Genomic DNA, 16,047 nt, shown 5'->3' on the forward strand with positions numbered 1-16,047 from the left:
TGGGTTTAGAATCTGGGAAACAATGGACAATGAACACAGTGAACATGGGTTTAGAATCTGGGAAACAATGGACAATGAACATAGTGAACATGGGTTTAGAATCTGGGAAACAATGGACAATGAACACAGTGTACGGTTCAGAATCTGGGAAACAATGGACAATGAACAGTGAACATGGGTTTAGAATCTGGGAAACAATGGACAATGAACACAGTGTACAGTTCAGAATCTGGGAAACAATGGACAATGAACAGTGAACATGGGTTTAGAATCTGGGAAACAATGGACAATGAACACAGTGTACAGTTCAGAATCTGGGAAACAATGGACAATGATCAGTGCATGGGTTTAGAATCTGGGTTCCCAGCATCATTGGCCACGTGCTCAGATGAGAACAGAACAACACAAACAGACGGAAGAAATACACCAGTTTTAACATTCTAAATTACTCTACTTGAATAACAAGGAAGATTAACAAATCTATCATTGTGAGCATGAAATGTTCTTTCAGAAATTATGCGTTTAATTCAGATATAACCTATCAAACACATTTACATGCATGAACTGGCGCACTGCAAGATGAGAGAGACACTGGTATGGAGTATTCACTTTGTTAAGGAAATATTTGGGCGAAGCCAAAGAGGAACACCATCCGGTGACAAAACGTCAGACCCAGACCATTCCTTTATTTCCTCAGAGATGAATCAGGGTAATATTGCAGAACTAGTACAGGTTGCTCATCATTTACACTTGTCCATTTTGTTTCACATCGATATTTGTACAGCACGACAAAGCAACTTCACAATGCTAAATTCCATGATTTTATGGAATACTTCAATGAGAAAGACTTTTTACATCTTTCTTCATGTCAACTAGTTTGATCGGATGGTGCAGAGGTTGTACACTGGATGGTGTATACTTACCTTTGACCAAGCTGTCTCATCTGGATTTGATTTCCGACCACACTATGAACGGTCCAAATGGTGCAACGCAAAGAGGACCTCTCATCAAAAAGTGTGCAATCCCTAGGATGACCTGTAAACCAGGTGTCCCATGTGCCAGCATTGGTTAAAAGAGGTTAAAGATCCCTCATTGTCTTTTGCCAAATGTAGGTGAGTTATCTCTGGCTTAGATTAGGTCAGGTATGGGAGCAGCGCGTCGCTGCGTCCACTTTCCGTTGGTACTCTAGGGGCCTCCGTCTGGCCATCCCACAGGTATATGCCTGCCCATCCCCATCTCCTTGAGTGGTGATCAACCTGCCGCAACGAGGCACACGGTCGTCCCGTTGGCCTTCTCCACTCGTGAAGCTCCCGCACTAAGGGAATCTGGTGAGCAAGATCAGAATCAGGAAATCGAGCCACATGGCCATACAGCCACAGCTGAAGCTCACAGACTGAGACTCTCTCAGCAACCTCTCGTTAGACACAAAGTCTGACCAGTGATATACAAGGATTCTCTGAAGAGACTCAGTACTGAAGGAACTGCCTTTGTCTCAGATCCTTTGTCAGAGTCCAAGTCTCACATCCGTAGAGCAAGACTGGAAGCACCAAGGACCTGAAGACTCGGATTTTTGTCCTCCTGCACAGGTACCAACAGTGCCACACCCCACGATCCAGTGAATCCATGACTCCCCAGGCCCGACCCAGACGTCTGTTGACCTCTGGCTCACAGCATATGGAGACATGAATATCACTGCCAATGTAAGTGAATCTCTCCATGACCTCAACATCCTCACCACAAACAGGTACAGACAGGACAGCAGCATCCAAGATGTCATTGAAAGCCTGGATCTTAGTTTTGACCCAGGAAACCCAGTCTCAGTGGCTCCGATTCCCCATTCAGAGCCTTCAGGGCCCTTACAGGGACATCCAGCGTTTCCGCAAGGTCAGAGATAGACTTTTTCAAGTGATGCACCGCAGCTTGATCTCTCGGACATCTTCCGCAGAATCCAGTCCATGCAAGTGAAGAGTATGGGGGCCAGTACACACTCCTGACAAACTCCAGCAACAACTGGAAATAAGTCGGAGATGGAACCACCACACCTCACAGCACTCTCTGTACCAGAGTATAGTTCAGACATCAGATCAGTTTTGGTGGCATCTCGCAAAGACCAAGAATCCTCCAGAGGGCATCCCGATTCAATGAATAAAACGCTTTGCAAAGATCAACATCGGCTGCAAGCAGCCCCTGCTGCAACTCTCATCTGCGTTCGGTGAGGACCGAAAGAGCAAGGATACGGTCAATCGTTGACTTCTTTGCTGTAAAGCCCAAATGCTCCAAGTTCTGGTGCTCAAGCAGATGGTGGCAAACCCTATGAATAATTATCGTCGCAAACACCTTGCCCGGCACTGAGAGGAATGTCACTCCTCGGTAGTTGTTGCAGTCTTGGCGATAACCTTCCCTTTCCAGAGAGGAACAAGAAGGCCTGTCTTGCAGTCAGTTGGGATGATGCCTGTGTTCCAGGAAGAGCACAGAACTGCATGCAACGACACGAGCACAGCATTTCCATTCGCCTTGAGAAGTTCAGCATGGATGCCACATATCCCTGGTGCTTTACCCCCTTTCAACTGGTTCACCACAGCCTGTGGGTCCACAGACGAAGGCAGTTCACAGTTGATTGGAGGGTGAGCAATGGGGATAGTTATACTCTGACATCCAACTCAACAGCTGTGGGGTCAGCCTGGTACAGCCGCTCAAAGTAACCGGCCCAAGGGGCCTTCACTTCGGACTCCTCTGTCAAGAGCCCACCATCCTCTGCTCCAACAGCAGCACACCGAGGGACAGGTTTGGAGGAACGCAGTGCATTAATTTCTCAGCAAGCAGGATGAGAATAACTCCTCCACGCGTGATGCTCTACCCCTTCACAGATTCCTCAAACATAGGCCTCCTTGTCCACCCTCAGCACACGTAAAGGCATCCTGAACAAATGACCAATTCCTGCCCAAATCATTACGCACAGAGCTGACCCAACATGAAGATGGGATTAATTGGGAACATCAAAAGAAAATGACTACTATTAAGTAGTAGTCATCGTGGTGGATGTATGATCATCTTTGCGTCATGAGGCACCCAAGGCTGCCAAGGCAGTTGCATTGGCTGGGGGTCACAATCCTGGATGGGTCGTTACGAAGCAATCCGCCTGGTGTTATTTAGACATGACTCGGGCTTGAAATCAGAAGCTCGGGATCTGAAGCCAACCACGTTAACCACCACCACCAAGCTATAGTCAGAGGAGTAGTTGACCATGCACATAAATACACAAGTACAACAATATTACTTCCTCTGTAAACCTTGGTGAAATCCGCAAATGTCCGAGTTAACGTATATAAATGTTCCAAACAATTATAGCAATGAAAAAAAAAAATCAAATGAGAGAAGTAAGTGCACGAACACCAAATGACAAAGCAATCGTTCGAAGGAGTTTGATGCTTGGAGACTTTCCACCTCTCCACCAAGCACCTTCACATTCTTGTTCGTAAGCAGTAGGACACCCAGGCGATACTCCACTTCGCCCATAATGAGCAACTGCACACAGCAGTACAAAAGGCAAAACCACCAATAAGAGACGACACACAACACCACAAAAGGAAAAGCAGATGAAGGCAAGGGAGAGGAAGAAAGACAAAGGGAAGGCTGACAAGGAAGAAAGACAAAGGGAAGGCTGACAAGGAAGAAAGGAAAGACAGAGCAAAGTTCATCAAGTGAGTCTCAGGATGAGGATACTCGATTCCTATTTTGCTCTGAACTTAAGCAGAATACGTCCCCAATGGGCGATTGGTTATGAGGAGATATGATGGAGATGTTTAACATAATGAAAGGTAGAGATAAATTAAGTGAAGGTGAATTATTCAACAGAGTAGTCAGTGTTAGGACCAGGTGCCATAGCCTGAGAGTAAAGAAGAGGAGAGTTAAGATGGTCATAAGGGAGGGGACTTTCACTCAGAGTAGTTAATGCATGGAATGGTCTCCCTGAAAAGGTAGTGGGAGCAGAAAAAGTAGATAAGTTTAAATTGGAATTAGATAGGTACCTGGAAGTTATGGAGATAGAGGGGTATAGGGATGTTGGCAGGACTTTTACATAGCTTGAGCATTGATGGGTGGGGGTCTTGTGAAGACATTGTTGGATGGGGGTGTGCAAGTGTACAGAGTGCTGTTGGTGGGGGTCTCATCAAGGGGTGTTGTGTGGTTGATGTGTTTTTTATCCAAGCCCCTGCCCCTCTTCCCTGGGGATAAAATAAAACAGAAAATGCAAATAGTACAAAAAAACAAACAAAATAAAAACTACATTTTCTTCTTTTGATCTTGTGTTGATAAATTAGCATGGTGCTGATGTGGCGCAGGCATGATGGGCTGAATGGCCTCTACCTGTGTCTGATTTCATGTGCTTCCTTGTGTAATAATTTCGATGTCATAGGTCACATGGTGTGGCAGCCATGTTAGAAAATAGGGGGGGGGGAATAATAAATAAATTAATTAAAAAAATTCTTTGGACCATTTTTGCTCTGAAACTGCTCCAAAAAATTGAAACTTGGCACGTTAAGTATGCCCCATGGGGAACAATAATAATTTTTAAAAAGACATAAAATGTAATAGCCCCGGCTGTTTTAGTCATTTTGCTGTGCGGAGTTAAAGGGCTCGCCCATATTTATGTACAACTAAAATGGCCACCAGTCTACCAGTCGGCCATCTTTGATCAGATCGCAAAATAAAGTGAGGGGCACATGTATGCCATCATGTACTGTGCTTGTGCCACATTTGAACAAAATCGGACCAGACATGACTGAGAAATGGTCGGGGACACATTTAAGTAACAAAATGGGCACCAGTCGGCCATCTTGTATCTGATCTTGGAATTTTTTTTTTAAATGATGTGCATATGTAAGCCATCATTATTTACCTGCGTGCCAAGTTTGAACAACATCGGTAAATGTATGTCCGAGAAATGGTTGAGGACGTGTTTGACACCGGGTTTTTTTTCCAACTAAAATGGCCGCCAGTTGGCCATCTTGGAAAAAAAAATATGATGTGCATATGTGTACCATCATGTGTTGGCCTTCTGCCAAGGACGAATAAAATCGGTCCACACATGTCCCAGATATGGTTACAAATGCACACACGAAAATCAAGACCAAATCCATAAACCCCCGTTTTTGACCAAATCCAATGGGGGCTAATAAGTGTTGATGACAATGATGTCATTGGTGCCTTCGTTATGAGGCCATAATTACGTCGTGTGCTTTATCTGATCAGTAGGAAAACTTTTGAGGGCAATTTTAGAGAAAAAAAATGCTTGAGAGACTTAAATTGATAAAGCCATTAGTCATGTGGTTTGGCAGCCATATTGCATTGAAAATAAAAAGCTTTAAAAATCTTCTTCTTGAGAACAGCTTACTCCATCAATGCAAAACTTCATGCACAAGGATATACCAGCTTTGGGCAATATAGGGTGTTTTAATTTAACCTCATAGGTCACATGGTCTGGTCGCCATGTTTTTTTGAAGAATAAACCTTTAACAATATCCCCCTTCCGCCACGCGGCGGGGGATAAAAACCTTATTCTCCAGAACGGCTTGACAAAATGAGGGGAACTTCACTCCCATGTTCCACAAACCTTGGGGACTCCCCTCTCCCAACTCTCTGACCACTCACTGACCACTCACTTCTCCCTCCCTTTTTGTTCTTCAACTCCTCAATCCCCCCTCCACCCCAATATCTCCCCTCCTTAGACCTCAAGAATAATCTCCCCCACCCCCATTGCAACATCCAACTCTCTCCTTCCCCTCCTAAACCTTCAACTCTCTCCTCCCCCTCCACTTTCTTCTCCACCCCTCAACAAAGCGGTGCATCTTGGTACCTGGTCATAACTGTTAAAAATTGGCATGCATAGTTATTATAATTACCCTTTTAACCACATGCCTTTTAGTCTAAACGAGCTGGGCAGATGTTCTGGGCAGAGCTTCTTACGCTGCGACTGGCTCGATGCAAAGTTTATGGAACCCTGCAAGTTTGTAGCTCAGAGAACCCCGCGAGCCTGCAGCTCAGAGAACCCCGCGAGCCTGCAGCTCAGAGAACCCCGCGAGCCTGCAGCTCAGAGAACCCCGCGAGCCTGCAGCTCAGAGAACCCCGCGAGCCTGCAGCTCAGAGAACCCCGCGAGCCTGCAGCTCAGAGAACCCCGCGAGCCTGCAGCTCAGAGAACCCCGCGAGCCTGCAGCTCAGAGAACCCCGCGAGCCTGCAGCTCAGAGAACCCCGCGAGCCTGCAGCTCAGAGAACCCCGCGAGCCTGCAGCTCAGAGAACCCCGCGAGCCTGCAGCTCAGAGAACCCCGCGAGCCTGCAGCTCAGAGAACCCCGCGAGCCTGCAGCTCAGAGAACCCCGCGAGCCTGCAGCTCAGAGAACCCCGCGAGCCTGCAGCTCAGAGAACCCCGCGAGCCTGCAGCTCAGAGAACCCCGCGAGCCTGCAGCTCAGAGAACCCCGCGAGCCTGCAGCTCAGAGAACCCCGCGAGCCTGCAGCTCAGAGAACCCCGCGAGCCTGCAGCTCAGAGAACCCCGCGAGCCTGCAGCTCAGAGAACCCCGCGAGCCTGCAGCTCAGAGAACCCCGCGAGCCTGCAGCTCAGAGAACCCCGCGAGCCTGCAGCTCAGAGAACCCCGCGAGCCTGCAGCTCAGAGAACCCCGCGAGCCTGCAGCTCAGAGAACCCCGCGAGCCTGCAGCTCAGAGAACCCCGCGAGCCTGCAGCTCAGAGAACCCCGCGAGCCTGCAGCTCAGAGAACCCCGCGAGCCTGCAGCTCAGAGAACCCCGCGAGCCTGCAGCTCAGAGAACCCCGCGAGCCTGCAGCTCAGAGAACCCCGCGAGCCTGCAGCTCAGAGAACCCCGCGAGCCTGCAGCTCAGAGAACCCCGCGAGCCTGCAGCTCAGAGAACCCCGCGAGCCTGGAGCTCAGAGAACCCCGCGAGCCTGGAGCTCAGAGAACCCCGCGAGCCTGGAGCTCAGAGAACCCCGCGAGCTTGCAGCTCAGAGAACCCCGCGAGCTTGCAGCTCAGAGAACCCCGCGAGCTTGCAGCTCAGAGAACCCCGCGAGCTTGCAGCTCAGAGAACCCCGCGAGCTTGCAGCTCAGAGAACCCCGCGAGCTTGCAGCTCAGAGAACCCCGCGAGCTTGCAGCTCAGAGAACCCCGCGAGCTTGCAGCTCAGAGAACCCCGCGAGCTTGCAGCTCAGAGAACCCCGCGAGCTTGCAGCTCAGAGAACCCCGCGAGCTTGCAGCTCAGAGAACCCCGCGAGCTTGCAGCTCAGAGAACCCCGCGAGCTTGCAGCTCAGAGAACCCCGCGAGCTTGCAGCTCAGAGAACCCCGCGAGCTTGCAGCTCAGAGAACCCCGCGAGCTTGCAGCTCAGAGAACCCCGCGAGCTTGCAGCTCAGAGAACCCCGCGAGCTTGCAGCTCAGAGAACCCCGCGAGCTTGCAGCTCAGAGAACCCCGCGAGCTTGCAGCTCAGAGAACCCCGCGAGCTTGCAGCTCAGAGAACCCCGCGAGCTTGCAGCTCAGAGAACCCCGCGAGCTTGCAGCTCAGAGAACCCCGCGAGCTTGCAGCTCAGAGAACCCCGCGAGCTTGCAGCTCAGAGAACCCCGCGAGCTTGCAGCTCAGAGAACCCCGCGAGCTTGCAGCTCAGAGAACCCCGCGAGCTTGCAGCTCAGAGAACCCCGCGAGCTTGCAGCTCAGAGAACCCCGCGAGCTTGCAGCTCAGAGAACCCCGCGAGCTTGCAGCTCAGAGAACCCCGCGAGCTTGCAGCTCAGAGAACCCCGCGAGCTTGCAGCTCAGAGAACCCCGCAAGCTTGTAGCTCAGAGAACCCCGCAAGCTTGCAGCTCAGAGAACCCCGCAAGCTTGCAGCTCAGAGAACCCCGCAAGCTTGTAGCTCATAGAACCCTGCAAGCTTGTAGCTCATAGAACCCTGCAAGCTTGCAGCTCATAGAACCCTGCAAGCTTGCAGCTAAGAGAACCCTGCAAGCTTGCAGCTCAGAGAACCCTACAAGCTTGTAGCTCAGAGAACCCTGCGAGCTTGTAGCTCAGAGAACCCTGCAAGCTGTAGCTCAGAGAACCCTGCAAGCTTGCAGCTCAGTGAACCTTGGAAAGCTCATAGCAAGCACCCTGCGAAGTCGATATCATGTTTTGAAGCTAATCCTGCATTGTGAAGTGACACTGTGTTGCAAGGTTCAGATCGAACCGTGAGGCCATCGGCGTGGAGAGGCCCATTCTGTGAGCTGTGCCCTGTTCTGCATCAATGTGCTTTCTGTTAAGACAAGAAGACTAAAAGTGGTCAGTACATCTCTTTGTGTAGCTAATTGAATGATTGTAACGCTTGTTATGTGAAACAGGGTGTTCCGAAAATACATGGACAACTTTGGTTGTTAATATATTTAGTACCACAAATTATACGATACCCTTTGTTTTATACGATACAGAAACTCATAAAGTTTTCTTTATTTTCAGGTTTGGTGTTTGAATATAAAAGAAAATGTCGACTCCACAGGAGAGAGCTCAGTGCGTCGAATGGCTTAGAGATGAGATCTAACACCAAAGGCGTAATTTCCATTCAAGGTATGGAACGAATCCACCATCATCAACGACTAGGATCAGAGAGTGGTACAAGAGGTACAAGGAGACTGGAAGTTATCAAACAGAAAAGTACCGGTCGACCAAGCACAAGTGCAGGAGACGTTGAACAAGTGCATGAATCATTCAAAGTCCCAGAAAATCAATTTGATGTGCATCCAGAGAACTGGGACATGCAACCATTGTACACAGGATTTTGCATAAAAGACGGAAGCTTTATGCCTATAAAGTGCAGATTCTGCAGGAACTGAAACACAAGATGTTTGCCTCGGAAATTCTCAGTCACATAAAGGATGACGAAGATTGATTACTTGAAAAAGGTCATGTTCACAAACGCAGCTTGCCTTCATGTATCGCGAAAGGTCAACTGGCACGGTCAGGATGTCAGGATCTGGGGCTCTGAAAACCACCATGTGGTCATTGAAGACATACGTGACAGTCCAAAGGTCAATGTGTGGTGTGGCCTTCTCCGTGACCGCTTGGTGGGTCCGTTTTTCTTTGTGGAGGATACAGTGACCTCAACAATTTACATGAACATGTTGGAAGGATTCGCCTTCCCACATATTGAACACCCACAACCAGATATTTTTCAACAGGACGGTCCTCCTTCTCACTGGGCCTTAGTCTTTTGAGCAATCCTGAATGAAAAATTTCCAGGTCGCTGGATTGGCCAAGAAGGATCAACCGCCTGGCCCCCACGATCACCAGATATTACACCCCCCCCCTCCTTCATTTTTTTTCCTGTGGGGGTTTGTCAAAGCTCTTGTCTACCACACCAAGGTGGCAAAACCTGCAAGATCTTCGTTCTCATATCACAGCTGCATGTGCACTAGTAGATGCAAACACGCCGAGTCTAACATGGCAAGAACTAGTGCACCGCCTCGGTGTCCTGCACGTGACAAACGGAGTCCACATTAAAATGTATTGATGGTGTGCACAAAACTTTATGAGTTTCAGTATCATATAAACTAAAGTGTATCGTTGTATCACGTTTCTAAATATATTGTTGTGGTTGACGAAATTCGCAAACCACCATTCAGGTCCCTTAGGTGAGATATCTCTGTAAGTATATGTGTAGTTAGGCCCAAACCCGTTGTTTCGAGGGAATAAATGTCATTCATTCGGGCTGCGACCCCTCTAGATAGCCGTTTTTCTTTTACTATCTTTATTTTGGACCAGCCGCCATTACTACCACCACCAACCACGTCTCAACAGCCATCACTCAACAACCACCAGCCGCAACGCCGCTTCACAACAACAGCCACGACCTTTACCGTCACATCTCGCTCTCGCAATCATCGCATCACCGCCATTTCCGCGCCGCTTGTGGGCACCGATACTGGACTCGTGCAGGGCGCGCACCGAGCAGCGTGTGCAGAAACATCACAGCCTTTCCGAAGAAAACGGATCAAAAACGACTCACGCCCACTTCTGTTCCGTCCTATCGGCGAGCGTGGGGCGATTTGGCCCCGCCTCCAGGTGCGTTGGAGTAATATCGCTATATGCAAATTCATGGATCAAAAAGCATTCACGCCCACTTTTCCTCGGTCCAATGGGGAGCCAGCCAGAGGTGAAGGGTCGAAGGTAAAGGGTCGAAGGCGAAGGAGCGAGGCCCCGGGAGCTATAAAGGGCCGCGTTCGCTCGCCGAAAAGGGAGTCGGTGGAGTTGGGAAGAGCCAGTCAAGAGAGGAGTCGGAGAAGGCAGTTGGACGGAGCTGTGGAGAGTTGGAGAGGTGACGGCAGCGAAGGCGGTCGAGGGGGTGCTCGTGTCAGAGTCGGGGAGCTGCGGAGAGGAGAGGCCGGTGACGCGACCGAGGTCGTGGTGGAGATGCTCGTCGCGGGACCCGAGCCAGGGAGATATCCTCCTTCCCCCGAGCATCAACAACCCCCTCCTGTTTCCCCCCGCGCTGAGATAGTGCGAGAAGGGGGCCCCGTTCCCACCCCATACCAGGCAGTCCCAGCGAGGCCCGCGGAGTCGGGGCGCCAGCGCCATTTTGCGGCTCATCACCAGACGGGTAGGCTCGACGTGGTCTCGGCCCCAGGCCGTCTGCCCCCTCATAGTGGAGGGTGGTCCCTTTTTCTTTTGCTTTGAGTATATGTGTTGTCGGCGCCGTCTGTGAAGTAAAACTGTATAAGTGTTGCCGTGTGCTCGGTAGTCGGTTAGCTCTGCATTGTCTTTTGCTTTTACATTTGCTTTTCGTGCATTATCGTGTGTTTCTTCTTCTTCTTTTACATTTGCTTTTGGTGTAATTGTATATGTGTGCTTTCCGTTCATCGCGAAATAAATGTGCTTTGTGTTGAACTGTTTTCCCGTTTCGCTTCGTCTTTTCCTTTATTGAATCTCCATCTTACTGCACGTAAAGGGTTGGTCGTGGGCTAAAACGCCCGATAATTAATCGAACCGTCGAGGTCGACGATAACACCGCTCGGTTATCCCGATAGTACGGAACGGGTCGCTTAAAGTGGCCCGTGTCCGAAGTCGACCTGCGGCGAGGTGCGATCGCCCGGTCTACCCTCCGTGTGGGTACTTAGGTAGGTCGAATTTGGCGAGCAACCCTATCCCACGCGGGGGGCCGATTGGCACGATCGTGGTGAGGCCAAAAGGTCCACCCGTGACTAGTTCCCGGCGTTGGTCCGAGAGGGTCACGACGGGATTGTCCGTCCGGTGGGCGACGTGCCGCGATTCGAGTTACGTGGCCGTCCGCACGCCGGCGGGCGCGAATCTGCAACAATATTAACAACCAAAGTTGTCCGGGTCGTTTTGCACCACCCTGAATGCTCTCATGTAACCGCATTGCATGCCTCATATCGACGCCATTGAATGCTTTTGTATATCGTTTCGTTTGATGTATAATTTCACGGAATCGCACTCGGAATCTTTCTCAGTATTTGGGAGGCTTCCCCTTTGAGAGCTTTTCATTACCAACAAACAGTCGACGTCTTCTGTATAAACACAACTCCTTTTTTTTTTTATCTGAAAACCTTCGAACAGGCGATAATAAGACTACAAAAATACTCGTGGAGGATAAGCGCTTGCTGCCGCTGTATAGATTGACGTCTGTAGAGGCAGCAGGCAGCGCATCATTGTTCAAACCAATTTGTAATGGGGATATATCTGTATCTATACTAATAAATGTCAGTGTGTGTCAGTGTGTGTGTCGCCTCCACAACTCCAAAACCATGAAACCTAGCTGCCCCAAACTTTGCGTGCATACCAAGGGAACTCCAAGGTGATGCATGAATGAAAATTGGGTGTTTGGGTTAATTAAAACACCTCTTTTGAAGATAATTAGCGGCCTTATTTAATTATATCCACTTACAGCAGACGATTGACCATATCACCATTGCAAACCCTGATGTTTGATATTAATTTTCCATGAGAAAACCTGTTCCTGCCTTTTGGTCGAAGGTCGCTCACACTTTTTAGCTCTCCATTTCTTCGAACCCTACCCTGTTCCCAGGCCGAGTTTTCCTTTTCCCTTCTTTAATCCCATTTACCCTGGTCTCCCCCTTTCTTGTTTCTCTGTTTCCACGTAGTGATGTGTGCCATTTGCACCCATTCTCACATCCTCCTGGTTTTATGCTGTCGTCACCCTCCTACAGTGTCAATCCTGCCTTATGGTCATGATATTATATAATACAAATTGTTAGCATTTCTCATCATGTACTCATTATTCCTCAGAATGTGTAGCTGACAGGAATTTCTTGTGCAGTTTTTTTCTACAATTGTTTATATGTCACACGTATCATGGTGATTGTTTACTCTTTGTGCTTTGCAGTGATCAAGTCTGTTTGTGAATTCAATCGTCATATCTGTCCTTTGTTATAATGTTGCTTTTATCTGCATGTTAATTAGTATGCAATTTAATTATATTACAATGTACGATTTTGCAGCCATTTCCCTTTTCTCCATGTTTAAATGTTTATGTTCAGTTGAATAAAACCATTTACCGACGTACCGATCAAGGCAAATCCTCGGTCACCTCGCGCAGTTCTTAATTCACCATTTTGCTCGGCCTGCTCAACAATGCCTTGAATTGTAACAGGCCGCAACGGTTTATTCACGATAAAGCACTCAAAATGTTTTTGGTTTGTTTTTTTCCCCCACTTTCCTCAAGCATATCATCGAATGCTTCATCTACATGTGTATGAATCACTGCATACATCGCATTTGTAAGTGCTGCAGTTTTCAAATTAGGAACTTGGAGCGAGTTCATGCATTATATGATGCAATTTTCCACGATCTACTCTCACGGACTAAGTATATAATGTAAATATAATTTGAGTTTGGAGGATCGGATCACGTAGCTTAAATAACTCAAAATCTGGGGTGAAATCTGGAAATGTTAAGAAACCGGCGTTTTCGGATTTTTTTCGGGTTTGTGCCATCACAAATCAACTTGCTATCACTTGCCAAGCCAGCCGTTCCTTAACCATTTCATCGGAGTGCATGCTTGAGTGCTCAAGCCACTTATTGAGCACCCTACAGTTGATCGCAGTAAAGTTCATGTCCCGATCGGGATGTACAGTCTGCAGTTGGCAAATGCTACGAAGTAGAGGTAGATATACAGCACACACGGCCGTGGTACATATGGGTAGATTTGGATCTGTAAAGGGACTCTCCACGGGTGTGTGAACATGCCTACATGCATTAGGCACCGTCGTGGCAAAGTTTCATCCCGTATCTATGATGATGATGGGTGGTGGAACTTTTAACTTTTAACCTCAGCAGCGTACGAGCGATCACGTTTTCTTTTGTTCTCGTGACTGTTTCTAAAGCAATTGGTTGTTTTATATGAACTGTGTGTGCTTTTGATAGGTTATGTTGTTTCTCTTTGTGAGTCTCAAAGCAAAATATATTTGATAACACCCGATTTCCTGATGTGTTTGCCATATTAATGCATTTTCTAAATTACAGCCAAATTCCCGCTAACTACGAATATACTCGTTGTGCTCGGTAAACCAGATTCTGCCACGACAAGTATTCTCATGGAAAATATGACACTTGTATTGCAAACAGAACATTCCAGATAACGCAACAAACCATCTGCTGGCAGTTCAGTGAATATAAATCGATGTAATAATCATGATCATTATCAGTCGCTGAGAAATTTTACCACTTCATCTGCATTCATATGTGCCATTTTGAAGGGTAATGGCAAGTAACAAAAAAGATAAAACATGTGGTACTCAGCACACAATCTACCATGAGCAATGACATAATACCAACATCGATTCAGCGCCATAAATGGTCCTACCAGATAGCTTGGACCTCCTGGCGTACGGAATTGAAAATCTTGCCCTACTGCCTGCTCTGAGTCTTCTGAAACCATGGGGTTTCCCCAGCAATGCATAAGAAATGAGCTTAGATTTACTCATAGAAGGATAAAATTTGAAAAATAAAGTATATGCATATGCATACACAGCTTGCAAATGGGAGTGGTGTTTATATAATAAGAGATGGCAATCATTGCGCTCGAGATCGTTTAATAAAAAGAATAATAATAATAATAATAATAATAATAATAATAATAATAATGATCAATCCAACAGTTTAGCGCTACTGAAGCAGTCTTATACAGTAAACCCTCAAATATCACAGGTTTCGACCAATCGCGGACAACCTATTATGTTCCGACTTCGTTACCGTGGGATTTCATTTCAACCATTCATGGTTTTTGAGCTGAAATGAATTATTGTTTGCCATCCCGTGCATGTCCGATTGATTAGCTCCCATTTCGAGCCTTTCTTTCTCATGCATCACTTTTAATGGTGCCTAAACGTAAAGCGATGGACAAAGTTAGTTGTGCAAAAAGGCAGAGAAAGGTTATGGTGTTGAGCAAAAATATCGAGTTGAGAGATCAGTTGGTTTGAGGTGAAAGTGCAGCATCTGTGGGTCGCCATTACCGGATCAATGAATCGACTTTGCAGTTTATCCGCAAAAATGAGTCAAATATCCGTGAAAGTGTTGCCGCCAGCACTCCGCAAAGTGAAACCTCTCATTCCAGTCCCGTGATTCTCATATTGAAAGGATGGAAAAAAGCGCTTAATATTTGGATCGAGGACCAAACACAGAAAAAGTGCTTTTGAGAAATTCAAAACATGATTCAGCCTCCATCATGTAAAATTAGTCAGAGAAGCAGCATCAGCAGATCAAGATGGTGTGACAAAAACGACCCACCACAGCTCATGGAACTCATTGAGGCAAAGGGATTTATGCCATGGAGCAGGTTTTTAACGCTGCCAAGACGGGATTATTCTTGAAGAGAATGCCATCTTGTACCTTCCTGTCCAAGCAGGAAAGATTTGCTCTGAAGTTCAAGGTAAGGAGCCGAAGGATCGTCTCTCCTCCTATGTGGCAATGCTGCAGGTGACTTCTTTGTAAAGCTAATGCTGCTCTTCTGATTGCTGAATCCCGCTGCCCCCTCCCTGCTCCCCCTTCCAATGCCATCATAATCATCCTGAGCCAAGTCTTATGGTTTCTATTTACAGAAGAATACAGTACGAGTACGTAATGTTCTTATCCTCGCCCACCTCGCTGGTTGGTAAAAACCACCTCACCGGTTTGGAATAAATAAATAAAAAAAATAAAAGGTAAACACTCATGTTTTTGTTTATTTTATTTACATGTTTATTTCAACGTTAACATGCTATATATTTATTTCAATCGTGATATGTTTTTCTGGCTGCCACCGACCTTCCTCTACATTTTCGAGAAACCGAGGAACTGAAACCCCCCTTTTTTCCCCATAAGTACTTGGTTTCCACCATTACAGTTTTAACTAGAGGGGGAGCACTCGGTAGAGTGCAAAACCTCCGCCGCCAAAACTGCTAGGTCACTCAAGTGAACCTGATATCCTATTCATTCAATTTGACGTCAACAGTGCTTAGAGTTATAGTTTGCAACTTTCCCTTTTACATACTCAATTCATTCGTCATAACTAGATTCCTTGAGACAGAAATTGATTTTACGTGGGTATATCCACCTGAAGTTCCAAAATCAGCCGCAATTATAATTTTGGCATGGTTTTTGTTGGAAATCACTTATAACATGTAGAAATGCAAAAAAAAAAAAAAAAAAAAAAAAAAAAAAAAAAAAATCGAAATTTTGTTGAAAAAAAAGTTGCAAAAATTTTTTTTCTCTAACAATTTTTTTTTTGGGGGGGGGGCGGTTGGAAATCACTAAAAACATGTAGAAATGCAAATAAAAAAAAAAAATTCCAATATTTTTCCAAAATGGCCGCCATAACGGCCATATTGGATTTTGGACCAAGTCCAAAATCTAACGGCATGATCCTTGGACCATACCTAATCCCCCCACCAAGTTTCGTCGAAATCTGTCGAGGAGTTTTTCCGTAATACTGTTCACAAACAAACAAACAGAAAGGGGTGAAAACAGTAACTTCCGATCTTCGATGGCGGAGGTTAACTCGCATGG

General features: G+C 47.0%; 1 protein-coding gene across 4 annotated transcripts in view; it reads right to left on the reverse strand.

Annotated features, from left to right (window-relative positions):
- Window positions 1-16,047, reverse strand: part of RMI1 (RecQ mediated genome instability 1) — a 60,423-nt gene that overhangs the window by 22,307 nt on the left and 22,069 nt on the right. For all 4 annotated transcript variants that reach the window (XM_085876879.1, XM_085876882.1, XM_085876881.1 and 1 more), the window contains one exon: window positions 3,392-3,525. In XM_085876879.1, coding sequence (XP_085733005.1) covers window positions 3,392-3,525 — 134 coding nt within the window. The remainder of the gene's footprint in view (window positions 1-3,391; window positions 3,526-16,047) is intronic.

This window comes from Eptatretus burgeri, chromosome 4 (genome assembly GCF_056783735.1).
Source record: "Eptatretus burgeri isolate ZD-2024b chromosome 4, Ebu_testis_v1, whole genome shotgun sequence".
NCBI classification, from domain to species: Eukaryota; Metazoa; Chordata; class Myxini; order Myxiniformes; family Myxinidae; genus Eptatretus; species Eptatretus burgeri.